At 35.9% G+C, this 16,673-nt stretch overlaps 1 protein-coding gene across 1 annotated transcript in view; it reads right to left on the bottom strand.

Moving 5' to 3' along the window:
- Positions 1 to 16,673, bottom strand: part of Camk4 (calcium/calmodulin dependent protein kinase IV) — a 230,935-nt gene that overhangs the window by 51,288 nt on the left and 162,974 nt on the right. Inside the window, exon 5 of the mRNA XM_026391313.2 lies at positions 11,909 to 11,981. Coding sequence (XP_026247098.1) covers positions 11,909 to 11,981 — 73 coding nt within the window. The remainder of the gene's footprint in view (positions 1 to 11,908; positions 11,982 to 16,673) is intronic.

Here is a 16,673-nt window from a genome sequence, read left to right as displayed (position 1 = left end):
AGATCACATATAGGGGGAGACCAATTCATATCTCAGCAGATTTTTCAACCCAGACTCTCAAAGCCAGGAGATCCAACCTCTGAAAGAAAATGGATGCCAACCAAGAATCTTCTATCCAGCAAAATTAAGCTTTAGATTTGATGGTGAAATAAAAACCCTCCATGATAAACAAAAGTTAAAAGAATTTACAACTAGAAAGCCTGCACTAGAGAACATCCCCAGCAAAATAATCCATGAAGAGGAATTTAAAAACAACAATGAAATTCAGCAAAGGGAGGTATTACACTAAATGAAAAACTAATCAGAGGAGAAACCAAGTAAAGTTAATAACCAAAAATAAACAAAAATGGCTGGGAATACAAATTATGTCTCAATAATAACTCTGAATGTTAATGGTCTAAACTCTCCAGTCAAAAGACATAGACTTGCAGATTGGATTTAAAAAAAGGCCCATCAATATGCTGCCACCAAGAGGTTCATCTCATAGGAAAAGACATCCATAGACTACAGGTGAAAGGTTGAGAAATATCATATCACTCCCATGGACTGCGGAAGCAAGCAGGAGTTTCCATCCTCATATCAAATAAAGTAGACTTCAAGCCAAAGTTAATCAAAAGGGATAAAGAAGGATATTTCATACTGGTTATGGGAAACATTCATCAACAAGATATAACAATAAGAAATATATATGCCCCAAACAATGAAGTGTCTACGTTCATCAAACAAACTCTTCTCAAGTTCAAGAGTCAAATAGACCACAACTCAATACTTCTGGGTGACTTTAACACACCTCTTTAACCACTGGATAGATCTCCCAAACAAAAACTAAACAAAGAAACTATGGTACTCAATAATCAGTCAATAACTTAGACTTAACTGACATATATAGAATATTTCATCCTTCAACGTGGGAACACACTTTCTCCTCAGTAGCACATGGAAATTCTTGACTAGATTTTTTAATACCCTCTTACTTTGCCTCACTAATTTTTGATCCTATGCAGCCCACAGTGTGATGGTCTGCCAACAAAAGTTTCCTCCAGATCTCCTCCTTGACAGAATCACATGATCTCTTTAGCAAGTCACCTAAGCCCCTCAGGACGAGGCTCCTTCTTCCTCTTCCTCAAGCCCCAGGCCTCCCCATATGTTCTTTGTTTTCTAGTAATACCACTTTTACGCCATTAGATACCATAAATACTTGTGATAGAAAAGGACTATTCCAGAATTTTCATACTGGCTGTCTGACAATTTTTCTTTAAAACCCCAATTCAGTTACAACTTCCTCTGGCAAGATTTTTTCTGAATTAGTTTCTCTCTATACATACAGAATAGCTTTCTCCTTTCTGGTACTTTTGGGTCACTTGGTGCACTGATACCCTCTTAGAGCCTTGTGTCTGTGTGTCTGCCTGCCCATTATATTGGTGAGCTTCTTGATTTCTGTGTCCTAGGGCCCAGAACACAGTCTGGCACAGCCCAGAGGATGAGGAATGGTTGAACAGACCTGTTGACATCATCCGACATTTACAAAGCCCTGAAACAATGCAAGGTATTTAGAATGTAACCAGCAACATAGTATTTTGTGCACAATAATTGGAAAATTCCCAGATATGTGGGCTAGAATTCATTGTGACTCTCTTGGGAAACAAAAGAGGCCACAAAGATAGCAATTATAATAATGATATCAAAAGTTCATCCAATTCTAACAATTATGTTCAGAAACATTTAAGGAGAAAGATGCTCTTCTTTCCAACCCCTGAATTTTTCTTAGCTCTCTAATTTCCCAATATTGACCTATAATTCAGAACATAGATCATATTTCTGTTCTAAACTTTCTGTCTGATAAAATATCTATGCTTTTATTGAGCACTAGTCTACTATGTTTATAAACTAAAATACTAGACTATGAATAGAAATTTTGTTATTTATTTTCTGCTAACTATGATCTCTCAAATTCTTAGTAAAATGTATAACAATGTTTATGTTTTACTGGTAAAATTTTCATTATAGTGATTCAATGCTTTGAGCCTTGCATTAATTAAAATCTATTCTCTAGAAGCTAGTGTTCAAATTTGAGTAACAAGATATCAAATTTCCCCAGAAAAAAAAAGATGCAAATAACATAGGGACTGACAGATTTAAAACAAATAATGAAAAAATCTTACATTTTTTTTGTTTTAGCCTCTCATTGCTTGACCGAACTTTCAGAACCTTTTTATTGACAGCAGACAAAGCAAGAATGATAGTCACAGAAACAAAGAACAAGTGTCAGAAGCAAGCTTAGTTTTAATATCCTTAAACCTTATTGTCCCTTCACATCATACTTAATCCTGATTTAGCAATGTGCTGGTGCTAGAGATTCAGTGAAATTGAATTTTTGGAAATTTGTGGGACGAGAATCTTTTTATCTAGGAGTATGCCCTTTTCGATATGCTCCGATGAATGGAAAATTATACCACAGAATCGTTATTAGGATATACTCAAAAGTTTATCCAGAAGGAGTTCAGTGTCTTATTGTTTCAAGTAATAGGGTATACAACTTAAGGTCACCAAAATATTGAGGAAATATTATTATCTTCTACAAGATATCAAATGGGAGGAAAATTTCAGGGGTGTCATTCTCCTTTTTTCTCTGCCTTCTTCAACACGAGTTATATTGCTCCTTGTAATTATGAGATAGCCAAATAAATTTCCAGCATCATGTGCTGAATAGTCTCTCTCTCTGGGTTCTCATGGTAAGTTTTCTCCCAAATTCATAAACAGCCTACCCCTCAGAATTCACCAGGCAGCATCAGTCGTTGCCTGTGCCCTAGAGACAAGACAGTCTGGGAAATGGAGTTCTGGCATTTTCCATCTTTCTATAAGAGCTCCCCTGACAAGGAATAAGAAGTCAGAATGGGAGATGGCTTTAACCTGTTAAATCACATAAAGCTCAATAATACAATGCTTCTTAAATGTGTAAATGTTACCAAGCACAACACTGAGTACTAAATACAGATGGTAATTTATGTTAGTGTTGCTTCTCTTACTTTGATTTTCATTGACTTATAGAACCATCTCATGTACTTTAGTAGATAATGAACATCTTAGAAAACTCTTTTAATAAAAATAAGAACGTTGACAATTTATTTTTGTATTTTAATAACTCCCTGTAGAATTTGTTAAGCTATTGTCTCTCACTTTTAAACTCACATTTTTTGTTTTTTTTGTTCTTTTTCCCATACTGAGGATTGAACCCAGGTACACTCTACACTGAGCCACATCCTCAAGCTTTTTTTTTTTTTTTTTTTTTTTGAGATAGGGTCTCGCTAAGTTCCTCAGGCTGACCTTGAACTTGAGGTCCTCCTGCTTCAGTCTCTGGAGTTGCTGGGATGATAGATGCGCACCATTGTGCCTGACTAAAGTCACCCCTTTATAGTCCACTTTATGATGCTGAGATTTGAAACCCAAGTCACATTTTCCTTACCTGCTGAGTCCCTGTTTGATCTGTCACAAGAGGGCATGAGGGAGAAAGGGTGGGAGGCTGGAGGGGGATGAAAGGAATTTCTCCTTTCTGTTTGCTTTTGGAGTCTGTTTTTCTGCTGGTTATTCCCATGTGACTCTAAAACACTCCTTCACCTTGCAGGGGCAGGTCCTTCTGTGGCTGCTGTTGATTCTAGTTTGTGTTTTTCTCCAAGGCTCATCGGGACAATATCAGTGCCCTTCCTCAGTAACACAGCTCCATTGGCTGGGGGTGGGGGGCATCGTCCTCAGGGATCTGCGTTCCAGGCTCAGGAATTCTTCTGAGCTCACTGACACCAGCACCGCAGAGTGAGTCCTCATCATAGCTCCACAGAACATCTCCTTCAGTCTTGACAGTTTTAATATTTTCAACCTCTTTGTTTGGTTTCCCCAGAACGAGGGGGGCTGTTTCCTGCCACTGCCACTTCTACAATAGTTTAGAGATCCCCTTTGCCCTTTCAGTTCTTCAATATCCAGCTCAATATCCATCCATTCTCTAAGAAGTGAAATCTGTTTGTTTCTTAGGGGAAGAGTTATAGACTAAAAACATTTTTTACCCAAAGATCTTTTGCTATTTCATCTTTTCCTGATTCCTTATATCATATTCATTTCCTGCTTTTCTTTGATGTTCAAATATCATATCATTTTTTAATAATTTTAAAGGGTTCAGTGCTTCTGTTCAGTGCTTCTGTTTGCAACTCTTCACCACCATATCACAAGGCTAACACTATTCTAACCAAAAATCTATGTGAAGTGATAGAAGAAACATTTAATAGTTCTCCTCAATTACTCCCTTGTACTTTTGTACATATGTATGTGTTTATTTATTTATTGGTCCTGGGGATTGAACCCAGGGGTGCTTAACCACTGAGCCACATTCCCAGACCTTTTTATTTTTTATTTTGAGACAGAGTCTTGCCAAGTTGCTTAGGGCCTTGCTAAGTTGCTGAGGCTGGCCTTGAACTTGTGATCCTCTTGCCTCAGCCTCCCGAGGTGCTGGGATTACAGGTGTAGACCATTGCGTCCAGCTACTTACTTCTATTTCTTAAAAAACATTTATTACTATAGTCCATATGTACAAGTTTCTCCGGGCTTCAAACTCTTGCCTTTAAAATCAAGACATCCCGAAGAGAATTGTAACTAAAACAGAGAGAAAAAAAGCTGTACCATTGGTGGGAAAGTGAGAGGGATGAGGACATCTGGGGTACAGAGGCAGAGCAAGATATTAGTGGTGGCATGGCAAGGACTGGAGGTAGAAGCAGCAGCAAGAGATGTCAGAGGAGATTTCCAGTTATTGCTACAAGTCTTTGGAAAAGTATGACATCGTGTTAGGGCAAGATGACCCTTCCAGAATGTCCAGAGTGACCTGGACTGACTTGAGACTACAGGAATTCATTTCAAGAAATAATACTCAAGGCGGCTTAAGAATCTGCCTTGAAAGGCTAATAGAATGAATTCAGATCCAAAGGGGAAATCGCCTTTTAAATTCACTTTATAAACTTCTGCAAATACTATTGAAAGCCCACAAATCATAAGTAGCAAGGTTATGTTGGATAAATACCGTAAAATACACAGGGCAAGAACTGGGATGGAGTGGGGAGTGAGGAGTAGATTGTGAGATATGTTGCAGAAGGGGCATAATTATACCTGCAACATACTTCTACCAAACCTTTTCAATCTTTAAGCTTTCTGCTTCTGTGCTTTCAACAACCAGCCTAGATACAGCCTTATAACTGTGTGATTTGGAAAAATGTGAGATGTATCACTGATTACTTTGAGTTCCCAACTGTCCCATTTTTTAGAGCTATCTATAGCTTTGTAGTTGACAATAAACTGTTTTATAAATGTCAGCTATTTCTCACAAGTTTAAAATTGCCTTGCTTTCTACCTGTGAAATTCTTAGAGATATTATTTTAATTTTAAAAAAATTAACCCTTAGTTGCAGTAACTAGAGAAAATTTGATTTTTCTAAAGATTTTGTCAAAGACTGCTTGCCTTAAATGTGATAGCCTAGTTTCTAAATAGGAGCTTTGTGAATAGGTAAAATAACATTTAAAAATATAGGAATTGGCAGAAGATTAATCCATTTATCTCTGCAGACCTGGAATGGGTTCTATGTGGAACACTCCTATCTGGAGCATTTTTGCTTACGCATTTTTTTTTCTTAATTGGTGTAACTCTGAGAGGTGGAAAATCTGATGCTGAAAACATGCATGTCTCATTTACTGAATGGGAACAGAGTTTTCTCTGTTAGCTGCCTGAGGGATCCCAAATTAAAGAATGCTCACCGTGATAATCAAAAGAGTCAAGAGCTGATCTAAATGAATGGAGGCAACCAGCACAAACATACTGAAGAAGGTGAGTTTTGACTTACAGGAAAAGAATGAAATAATAATACGGGAGCAGAAAAATAATTTCACGAGTTGGGAACAAGTCATAACACTTTGCTTTATATAAAGTGAATAGGATGCCATAGTAGAGATTCAATCTATGTGTCATCATCTAGGAAGATAAGCTAGATGGTAGCTATCTTGGAGTGCTTTGATTATTTTCATTTACTTGCTCAGTAAATATTTATTGAGCATTTACTGTCCTCAGGTACTCTTTTAGTGACTGGAAATATGAGAGAACTACACAAAATTCCTACTTTATGGAGTTAGATACGGAGCACCAAACATGGACAAAATAACGTATACTTTCAAATAATTGTGTCAGTGACAATAAATCATGGTAAAAGAATTGAGGGTGGCTTGGAGGTCGTGGTAGGCACAATGTTAGAGTGGTCAGGGAACACCATTCTAGAGAGGTGACACTTCAGTAAAGAGCAGAAAGAAATAAGCAAGCAAGTTTAAAAATATGTATTCAAAGGTAATTGCAGGCCCAGAAACAAGTACCTTGAGACAAGGATGAATTTTGATTTCTCTGAGGGTCAGAAAAAAAAAAAACAAAGCAAAACAAAACATAAAACTCAAGAAACAAACAAACAAACAAAAACAAAAGCCAGTGTGACTCAAGCACAGAAAAGGAAAGTGAAAATTGTTTGCAGTGAGATTGAAATGGCAGAAAGAAACCTGAATGTGGAAGATAATCCAAGATATGTTAAGAAATTCTGATTTTATTCTATTTTTATTTTCAGGGCTGGGGAGGCTGGGGATTGAACTCAGCGGCACTAGACTACTGAGCCACATCCCCATCCCTATTTTGTACTGAGACAGGGTCTCACTGAATTGCTTAGTGTATCGTTTTTGCTGGGGCTGGATTTGAACTCACAATGGTCCTGCCTCCATCTCCCAAGCTGCTGGGATTACAGGTGTGTACCACCATGCCTGCTCTTTTTTTGATGGTATGCTATCAGTGGTAAAAGCATGGAAATGGTCCAGTTGATTTATGATTTTGGGCAGGGAGTTATTGGGACTAACTTCAAACTTGCAATCTTTCTGTCTTGTCCTCCTGACCCACTGGGATTATAGGTGTGTGCCACCATGTTTGGCAGATTTGTGATTTAAATAATAACTCTGAATGATACAAGGGGAATGGACTTTAGTTAATGGATGTAAGTTGACCAATTAGAAGGTTTTGCAGCATTATGAACAGGAGATGATGGGGACTAAAACCAAGGGTTAGTAAAGATGAGGAAAAAATGGTCAAATTTATGTTGTGAATTGTAGATTATTGGGATGTGAGGTAAACAAATGGAGAGTGAATTCTAGAATTTTAGCCAACAATTGTTGCATGATAGCAACATTCACCAAGATGAAAGAGATTGAAAGAGCATTGTAAAAGTTCTATGCTTGTATCAGTGAATGAGAAAATAATTACATACATCTACTGTAAAACAGTTTGACTTATAAAGAATATGGAAGTATGGGAATGTGGGTAATGACTTAGTTGTTCACAGAAAGGTTAGTTCTTACATGATAAATAATTAGGGCTTCCACCAAAATGAAATCATACCCCAAATGTTTTTATGGCAAACAACATACTATTATTCAAAAATGCACCTAGAATGAATTTGGTAGTGTCCCCTTTTCTATTTCATGCAATAATTTGAGGGGCATTGGCATTAGTTCTTCTTTAAAGATCTGGTAGAATTCATTGGGGAATCATTGCAGTCCCAGAATTTTCACTGTTATAAGGCTTTTTATTATTGCTTCTATCTCATTGCTTATTATTGATCTGTTTAGTTTTTCTATATCCTCCTGATTCAATTTTGTAGGCCATATGTGTTCAGAAATGTATCCATTTTTTCTATGTCTTTCATTTTATTAGTATAGAAGTTATCAAAGTAGTCCCTAATGATCTGTGGTGATCTCTCCTTTTTCATCTCTTTTCTAGATTTGGGTTTTCTCTTTCTAATGGTTATTTTGGCTAAGAGTTTATCAATCTTATTATCTTTTCAAAGAATTAAAATTTTGCTTCATTGATTCTTTGTATTATTTTTTAAAATTTTCTATTTCATTAATTTAGCATTTATCTTAACTATTTTCTTCCTTCTACTGATTTTAGAAATAATTTTTCCTTGTTTTTCTATAACTTTGAGATGTATTGTTGGGTTGTTTATTTGTTGATTTTTTTAACACAGGTACTAATAGCTATGACCTTTCCTCTTAGAATTACATTAATTGTTTCCCACAGATTCTGGCATATCTCCACTCTCATTTGATTCTAAGAATTTTTATATTTCTCCCTTAATTACCTTCATTGTCCCTTCTTTGTTCAAATTTGCTTTATTCAATCTCTATGTATGTATGTAATTTTTATGTTTTTTTATTTGCTGTTAATTTCTAATTTCATTCCATTATGTTTTGATAAGATTTAAGGAATTATATTGATTTTTTTACATTTATTGAGAGTTGATTTGTGTCCTAAAATATGGTATGTTTTGGAGAAGGTTCCATAGGCAGCAGAGAAGAAGGACAATTCAGCTGTCTTTGGGTGAAATATTCTATAGATATCTGTTAGGATCATGTGATTTATATTTATTTAGTTCTGAAGAGTCTTCAATGATTTTGTATTTGGGTGATGTAACTAATGGTGAGAGAAATATGTTGAAATGACTCAATATTATTATACTGGAGTTCCTGAGTCTTTATATTGAGTAGTATTTGTTTTATGTAATTACATGCACCAACATTTAGGGCATAAATATTTATTATCATTATATCATCTTGTTAGATTGTTCCCTTTACCACCACAAAATGACCCTCTTTGTTTCAAGAGACCTTCAAAGTTTGCTTTGTTAGATATGAAAGCAGCTATACCTGCTTACTGTTGGTCTTCATTTATATGGAATATTCTTTCCATCCTTTCACTCTTGGCTAGTGGATTTCTTTGCTTGTAATATGAGTCCTTTGCAAACAACATATGGTTGGACGTTGTTTTTTAATCCACAATGCCAGCCTGACTTCTAATTAAAGAGTTGAGACCATTTACATGCAGTGTTATTACAGAGAGATATGTATTATTACCAACCGTTTTAGAATGCAGTGAAAAATCAGGAATGGAGAGGAACATGAATAATTAGTAGCAGCAAAAAAAAAATACTAGAAGAGATATAGTAGCAAAAGGTATGTTTAATGTGTCAGACTCACTCACAAGAAATAACTGCCCTTTTCCCTCTGGGAGCGCAGAATCCTAACCACTAGACAACCAGCCTTTTCCCTTTGAACAGCCCCTTCTTTCCCTTCCCAGGCTGGTTCCATTGGCCACTTTCATTACAAAATTCCCATCCTGTTTACAATTGGTTGGATGAGGGAAGGATGCTTGGATAGAGTTGAGTTATTCCAAATGTAGCTTTTGCCTTGAAATCTGGAGTTAGGATCAAATAATATTTACATCCATTTTGAGTTTTATTGTAATATGCTAACACAGGAATGTTAAGTTGACCAAATGTCACTTTGTGAGTCTGAGAAGAGAAAGTTGGTTAGAAGAGAGAAGAGGAAAGCAGATAATGAGAAAAACAAACAAACAAACAAACAGCAATGGGAGAAGAGAGTCCTGACTACCGTCCACGCTGCCTGGCCAGGATTCTTCACATAACTCTGTGTCTTTGCAATAACCCCCACCTGATTGTCTGCATGCTGTTGTTAAGTACACTGACAGGCACACTAGAAGCTCTCAGAACAATTATTCTGAAGATTACCCCATCCTGAAATATCTTGTCAGTAGAATGTCATATGGGGAGGAGGGTGGCAGCCTGAGGGGCAACTGTCCCTCTCCTATCACATTCCTTGATCACTGTCTCATGTAGTATCAGAGCATAACACACTTTTGTCCCAGGAAGAAAAATAATCTGTCTGAAAAATAGTATGTGATAAAATTTAAAACATATTCAAGCACATGACTCGTCAGGTAAATTGCAAATACACATACATGGCATGTTGACTCGAGCATTGATGACCTGTTATAACTTTATATTCATACAAAGTTTTCAGCACACTTTTTTAAAAAAAGCTTTGTATTGGTATAATATATAGAGAGGTCAGTAAACAAAGCCTACTGACTTTCCACAACTGCACTTATCTGTGCAATCAGCACCCAGATCATGGAACACACTATCACACAATTGTTTTTATTTATTTTAGTACTTAGGAAATAGGAATATTTGAATAGATTTACAATATCAGTTAAATCTTTAAATAAAGATTCTGAATCTGAAAATTCTTCACCTATTTTGCTCTCTTTATTGAAACATTTCTGTGACTTCCTTACATTGTCTCAATTAATCTTTTCCACAACACTGTTAGGTTGAATGTTTGTGCTTATTTTATAAGAGGAATTTGAGGCTCAAGGGTATTTAGTGATGTGTCCGTGCACATATGTCTATAAATTGAACTCAGTTCTGTCTGACTCTCAAAGTACCCTTAACGGCTGCCTGCCAGATTTGGACAAAGTGATGTGGGTCATAGCCATTTGTTTATTTGAGTAGATAAGCTATGGTGAATAATAGTAGGGAAAAGTATAGTTTTAAAATAGGTATTTAAGAGGTACATGAACTACCACTATTGAAATAAGAAGTGACAAAATAAAAATAGGGATTGCAAGAGATGATTCTAGACTTACATATTTAAGAATAGAAATTGGAAGCAAATAGAAGTGTTTTTTTTTTTTAAATTCTATGCCAGAAACATTCATAGCATGATGAGGAGTAGGATTAGGTTTATGGATGTTTGAAGGAAGATTCAAATGAAGTTGGAAAGGTAAATGGGAAAAGAGAAGGGAATGGAAGAGTTGAAATTATTCACAAGTTTGCAAGTCTAGGAAACCAGGGTGATAAAAAAAAAAAAAAACCTGGAATGAAGTGGCATAGTGAGAATATGAACTTGATATTAGATACTCATATAATTAGGAGCTGTGTTGTTCCTTCAAATGTAAAAAATTGTGGCATCCTTTCCCGTGTTGTTTACTCTTATTTCAAACTTTTTTATTCCTCACTATTGCAAAAAGACCTAATACTTTTACAGGAAGGTGTTATTTGGAAAGACTGAGCTATAAAGTAAGTTAAACCTGGTGTTGATAGTTCAATAATGGATTTGGTTAGAACATATACACTGGTAATTTCTATGGCTCTATGCAAATATTGTGAAACTTGATTCTTCTTTTCATGATTGGTGTGTAAGCTAGTTAGATATCAGGGTCCCTCCGTGGTCCCCTCCTCCCTCCTACTCTCTGTTTCTCTTTGCCTTACTTCCTTTCTCCTTTCTTTGCTCCCTTGGTTTTTGCTGTGGGTATAATAGGACATGTGCTTGTATCACTGGCTGATTTGAATTTTAGTTAGATAAATAACTCTGAATAATATCCTATATTTTGATTCTGGCCATATTTTATATATTTGGCTTTTTAAATGACTATGATATCCATCCTCCCTTGGACTCTGTTCTCTTTGTTCAGAAAAAAAAAAAGTTGTTTTGGGTTCATACTCAGTAAATGAATCACCAAGGTGTCCTAGCATGTGTTAGACACCATTAAACATATGGGAAGGTTTTAACCAGCGTAGTCTGTTTTATCTAGGCAAATATTTCCCAATATCCAAACAAGCTTCTCAAAATTACATATATGTAAATGTGTATTTATTTGTTTCTATCATAACTTTGTAAAATTCATATCCAGTGTAAATTTTTAATTTGTATGTCTTCCTTGGAAAAAAATAAAATTGCCACAATTTTTTTCTTCCCAATTCAGTCATTTCTCATCTTGATGAAAAATCAATCATCTCTATGCTCCAGGGTCTATATTTATCTCATCCAACCTTTCTCCACTTCCACACCAAATTAAAAAATGATGAAACAAGAAGGAAACAAACTCAAGAAATGGGGAAGCTTATTACAGTCTGTGCTTCTTAACTGACGATTCTGTAAAACAAAGAGGTGATGAAGAGCCAAGCACGGGGTTGCTGTTATTTTTTACTTACAGCGACTGCCTCCAGGATCTGTTTGACGGCATTTGCAGCGTCTCGCTCACTATAATATCCCTTTTCCACAATCCTAAAAAAAACATGAAATGCTTCTCAGACACATACATTTAGTTGAATAGATGTTAAGAGAAGTTAATTAAATCAGTGTCAAAGAAGATACATCTAAACAATTGCTACAAGCTACCGTAACACCAGGGAGAGAGAGACCCATAAACTGGCACTCTAAACATTTTACTTTGCTTAGGAAAATGAAAAACATTTATTTTGCCTCAGCTTAAACTGTTCATCCTATTTGAGGAGGAAAAAAAAAAGTCCATCTTGTTTAAACATTATATGGTGAATTTTAAACATTCCAAGTTGATACTATAAGATGAAACATTCCAAGGTAATTGTCACACAGCTTTAACAATGATTAATTCAAGGCAGTCTTGTTTTATCTGTTGGCTTAAATAAATATTTATTTTATTTTGCATCCTCCTTTATTATTTCAAAGAAAAGGTCAGACTCATCATATAACTTTATTCCTAAATATTTGAGGTATCTTTAAAAGATGAGATATTTTAAAGTCATGATCATAATGAAAATATCATACCCATAAGTTATAATTCCTTAATATTATCAAATATGCAGTATTTTAAGTTTCAAATGAAGCTTTAGTGAGTAGGCTAACTAGTCTAATCATGAATTGGAAAATTTGTAGTCTTGTAACGAAAATATCATATAGACAGGATTTTCAAGAACCACTTAATAATCATCTCCTGAATATTATTATTATAATCTAGTTTCTAACTTTATTTAACCTAATGTACCAACATCATCCAAAAAAGTACAAAGATGGGAAGGGATATGCCCTCTCACTCTCATTCTTTGAAAAGATGATGCAAAAAATTCAATTATTTAATTTTCCAATCCAGTTATTTAGAACATTGGCAAGAAACACTGACATCATCTTTTTTAAAGGTTGAGAGACAAAATATCCCTCCTCATCTTTTTATTTATTTATTTTTGGACACTGTTATGCATAAGGTCAAATAAAGTGAGAATGTGGACTATAATATCCAGGGGATGGTTATTAAGTGGTTGCCTGAAAATCCTGTCTGCATGATACTTTTCTTACAAATCTGCAAATTTTCTAATTCATGATTAGGTTAGTCTATTCACTAAAACTTTAATTGAAATAACATCTTGAACTATACTTTCTGCACATTTAAAAATTAAGTATGAAAGAAAAGAAAAAGAAAGACTATTGTGACAGAGTAAGTGGAGTACTCTGCCGTTATATCATGTTCTGCATTTTGCTCTAAATGTAGACTTTGTGATACATCCATCAACTAGCACAAGTGCAATTAGCATCTCCTCTGTGCACTAGACCTGCAGCCTTGGGAGCTTGGCTTTCTGTAGTCTTGTTAAAGGAGAGGAATTTTTATAAAAATGATGGAAAAGGCTGACTGATGGTTAACTTCCTTTTCAAACATTCCTTCTCGCCAGAAGATAAAATTGTTTATTTCCAAGCCTGCAGAAGAAGAGTGTGGATTTTTCCCATAGTCACTTATCCAGGCTAGAGCTTTACAACAACTGCTACATCCTGGGGTAATGCTCATGTCTTACTCTATGCAAATGGCACATCTTGGAGTTAACAGAGCCAATTTGCAGAACCGTGAGTCATTTCCCCACATTGTCTATTAAATGAACAGTTCTTTGTGGGCATAAATGTCATTTGTAGAGGCGATGCTTCATTCAGTAGAAATTTCTCTCTATATTTTGGTTTATTATAAAGTCTTAAGCTTTGGCTTAGATGTGGTATTTGTGTCTGTTTATTTGGCTATAATTTAGGGCTAAATATCTATTATAGACTAAATGTTTCTGTGGCCCCGAACATCATATATTGAAACCTGATCACGAATGCACTAAGCACTAGTAACAGGTGAGTAGGTCATGAAGGTGGGGCCCTCACGAGTGGAAATAGTGCACTTCTAAAAGAGGCCTCAGAGTGCTTGCTGCCTTCCTCTATACATCCTGTGGGAACACACGAGGAAAGCATCATTTATTAAATAGAAAGCATCCTTTCACCAGATATTGAATTTGATGGCACCTTGATCTTAGACTTCCTGGCCTCAGAATTGTGAGAAATAAACTTCTGTTGTTTATAAGTCACCCAGTCTGAGGAATTGTGTTACAACAACATTAACGAATGAAGACCTTTATTCTAGAACATGCTATTGAGTGAATGCCTAGGGATGGGCTGGATGTAGGAATGAATTTTCTTGGGAGTTGTTTTCAGGTAGAATGGAGGGAAGAATAAGTATCTAAAAATAGTTACTGGAAATTTCACTGATTTCCCTCAAAATGTGCTAAATTCATAAAATAATTTGTCTAATTATAAAGAAGATGCACTCCAACAGTCATGTCCATTCATTATTTTATTCAATAAATATTATGGAGTGACTATTATGCACTGGGTACTCAGTGGTGAATAAGATATGGTCTCTTCACTCCTGGGGTTTCTCCTGGTATAAGTGGGTAGACAACAATCAACACGGTGTGTGTGCTAAATGCTGTGACAGAAGCATTAGGGAAAAGCTTAAGAGCTGAGAAGAGGCAGTAATCTTCTGGAGGCCTCCTAGGGTGGATGAAGAATTCTAGAGATTGCTCAGTTCTGGCCTGAAGTGTATAGAAGTTTCCCAGATATGGGAAGAGTGGAAAGTGAGGCTGGGAACAGGTGAGGAAGAGAAGCATGAGATCAGGCAGGAGGAAAATTGTTTTGAAAAACAAAATAAAAGAGAAGAAAATTACAGTGAGAGTTCAAGCATGAAGGTAGGGTGTCAACATTCATCAATATTTTGGACTGTCTAATGTGAGCCAGGTACTTGCTGGATATAAAGAGATTTGGCTCTTCACCCAGGTGAGACCACAAAATGTAAAGAAAGTAAAGTTATAAACAACAACAACAAAACATTATCACTGATATGATACAGGTTATAATTGTGTTTGTGCAGTGGGTTTGGAGCAGGCATTGGTTGATTCTGTAGTGAGAAACAACATCCCTAACGCAGGTATGTGGAGCAAGGACACCAAATTGAACACCTTCCTGACTTTATCTCAGTGCACACTCCATACACATAGGTCATTGGAGGGTGACTAGAAAGATCAACAGAAGTGAACTTCTCAATTCACCAACATAAGTTTATTACTTAGAACTATGACTATAAGTGAAGATACTAGTGACCGAGCAAAGGAAAATAAATTCTTACAATCCTTTTCTGTCCATTTAGGTCACATGATACATAGCAGGTATGTTTGTTCAATACCTTCGGCAGGATGCTAAGTAACATTCTAGGTCTTTGCAAAAGACCATTGCTTGGGGGCTGGGGTTGTGGCTCAGTGGTAGGGTGCTCACCTAGCATGTGCAAGGCCCTTGATTTGATCCTCAGCACCACATAAAAATAAATAAATAAAAATAAAAAGGTATTGTGTCCAACTACAACCAAAAAATATAATAATAATAAAAGAAAGACCTTTGCTTGGATCACTCAGCAGATCCTCGCTGTAAGCCTTGCTCATGGTAGACAATCAATAAATACTTGTGCATCAATACTAACCACCAAACGAATGGATGTCAGAAACATTTCAGACCATAAACATCTGGACAATTCTTTTTTTTTTTAAGAGAGAGAGAGAGAGAGAGAGAGAGAGAGAGAGAGAATTTTTAATATTTATTTATTCTTTTAATTTTTGGCGGACACAACATCTTTGTTTGTATGTGGTGCTGAGGATTGAACCCGGGCCGCCAGCACGCCAGGCGAGCACACTACCGCTTGAGCCACATCCCCAGCCCCTCTGGACAATTCTTTACCTAATTCCTTATCATGGCACAACAAAAGCACTAGACTTGGAAGTAATCACCATCACAAGTGCCTTGGCTGTGGCTCCCAAGGGAGAACAGCCACATCCATGCTTTCAGAAGTTTAGTGCAGAAAGCAGAAGGGTTATTTCAGGACTTCAATATAAACTCAGCTCTAGAGTTTTAGATATTACTATAATAACATGCATCTTTTTCAAAACTCAAAGTAAATTAGATCAAAGGGATTAAATTCAGCAAAATAGAGTATTTATGTTGTAAAAGTAACACAATAATTCCTTCACACAATTTGGCTGGCATTTTAAAAAATTGTCAATTAAATTGAACCACGGATAGATGGTCAAGGATTTATAACCTTATATGAAAGATACTAATAACTGATTTTTAGAAACAATGAAGGTATGCAATCATTGTAGGGATTTTTAAAGCTATAAAAATAGGGACATAATTTTGGTTGGTATTTTTATTTTTTTCTATTTAAACATAGTAATTGCTATATTTACCTTCATTTCCTCTTCATAATTTGTAAAATAGTACAAAAGCAGTTAAGATGATACCAGCATCTTAAGATCAATTTCAAATGCCCAGGGTCATGTAATTTACCTCTATGCCACAGAGTTCCACAGCTTTCCACTGTGGGCTGATCTAGAAGGCTCAGTGTTAAAGCAAATGTCTCCCAGGATTTTAATAAAGACACTGACCCATACCCAAATGTCTTAAAGTCAGCATACTATGGTGATACAGCCACATCAATGTTTATAGCAGCTCAGTTCACAATTGCTAAGTTATGGAACCAGCCTAGTTGCCCTTCAAGAGATGAATGCATTTAAAAAATGTGATTATATATATATATATACACACACACACACACACACACACACACACACACATATATATACATAC

Source organism: Urocitellus parryii, chromosome 1 (assembly GCF_045843805.1).
Source record: "Urocitellus parryii isolate mUroPar1 chromosome 1, mUroPar1.hap1, whole genome shotgun sequence".
In the NCBI taxonomy this organism is placed as follows: Eukaryota; Metazoa; Chordata; class Mammalia; order Rodentia; family Sciuridae; genus Urocitellus; species Urocitellus parryii.
This window is presented reverse-complemented; position numbering and strand designations above follow the sequence as displayed.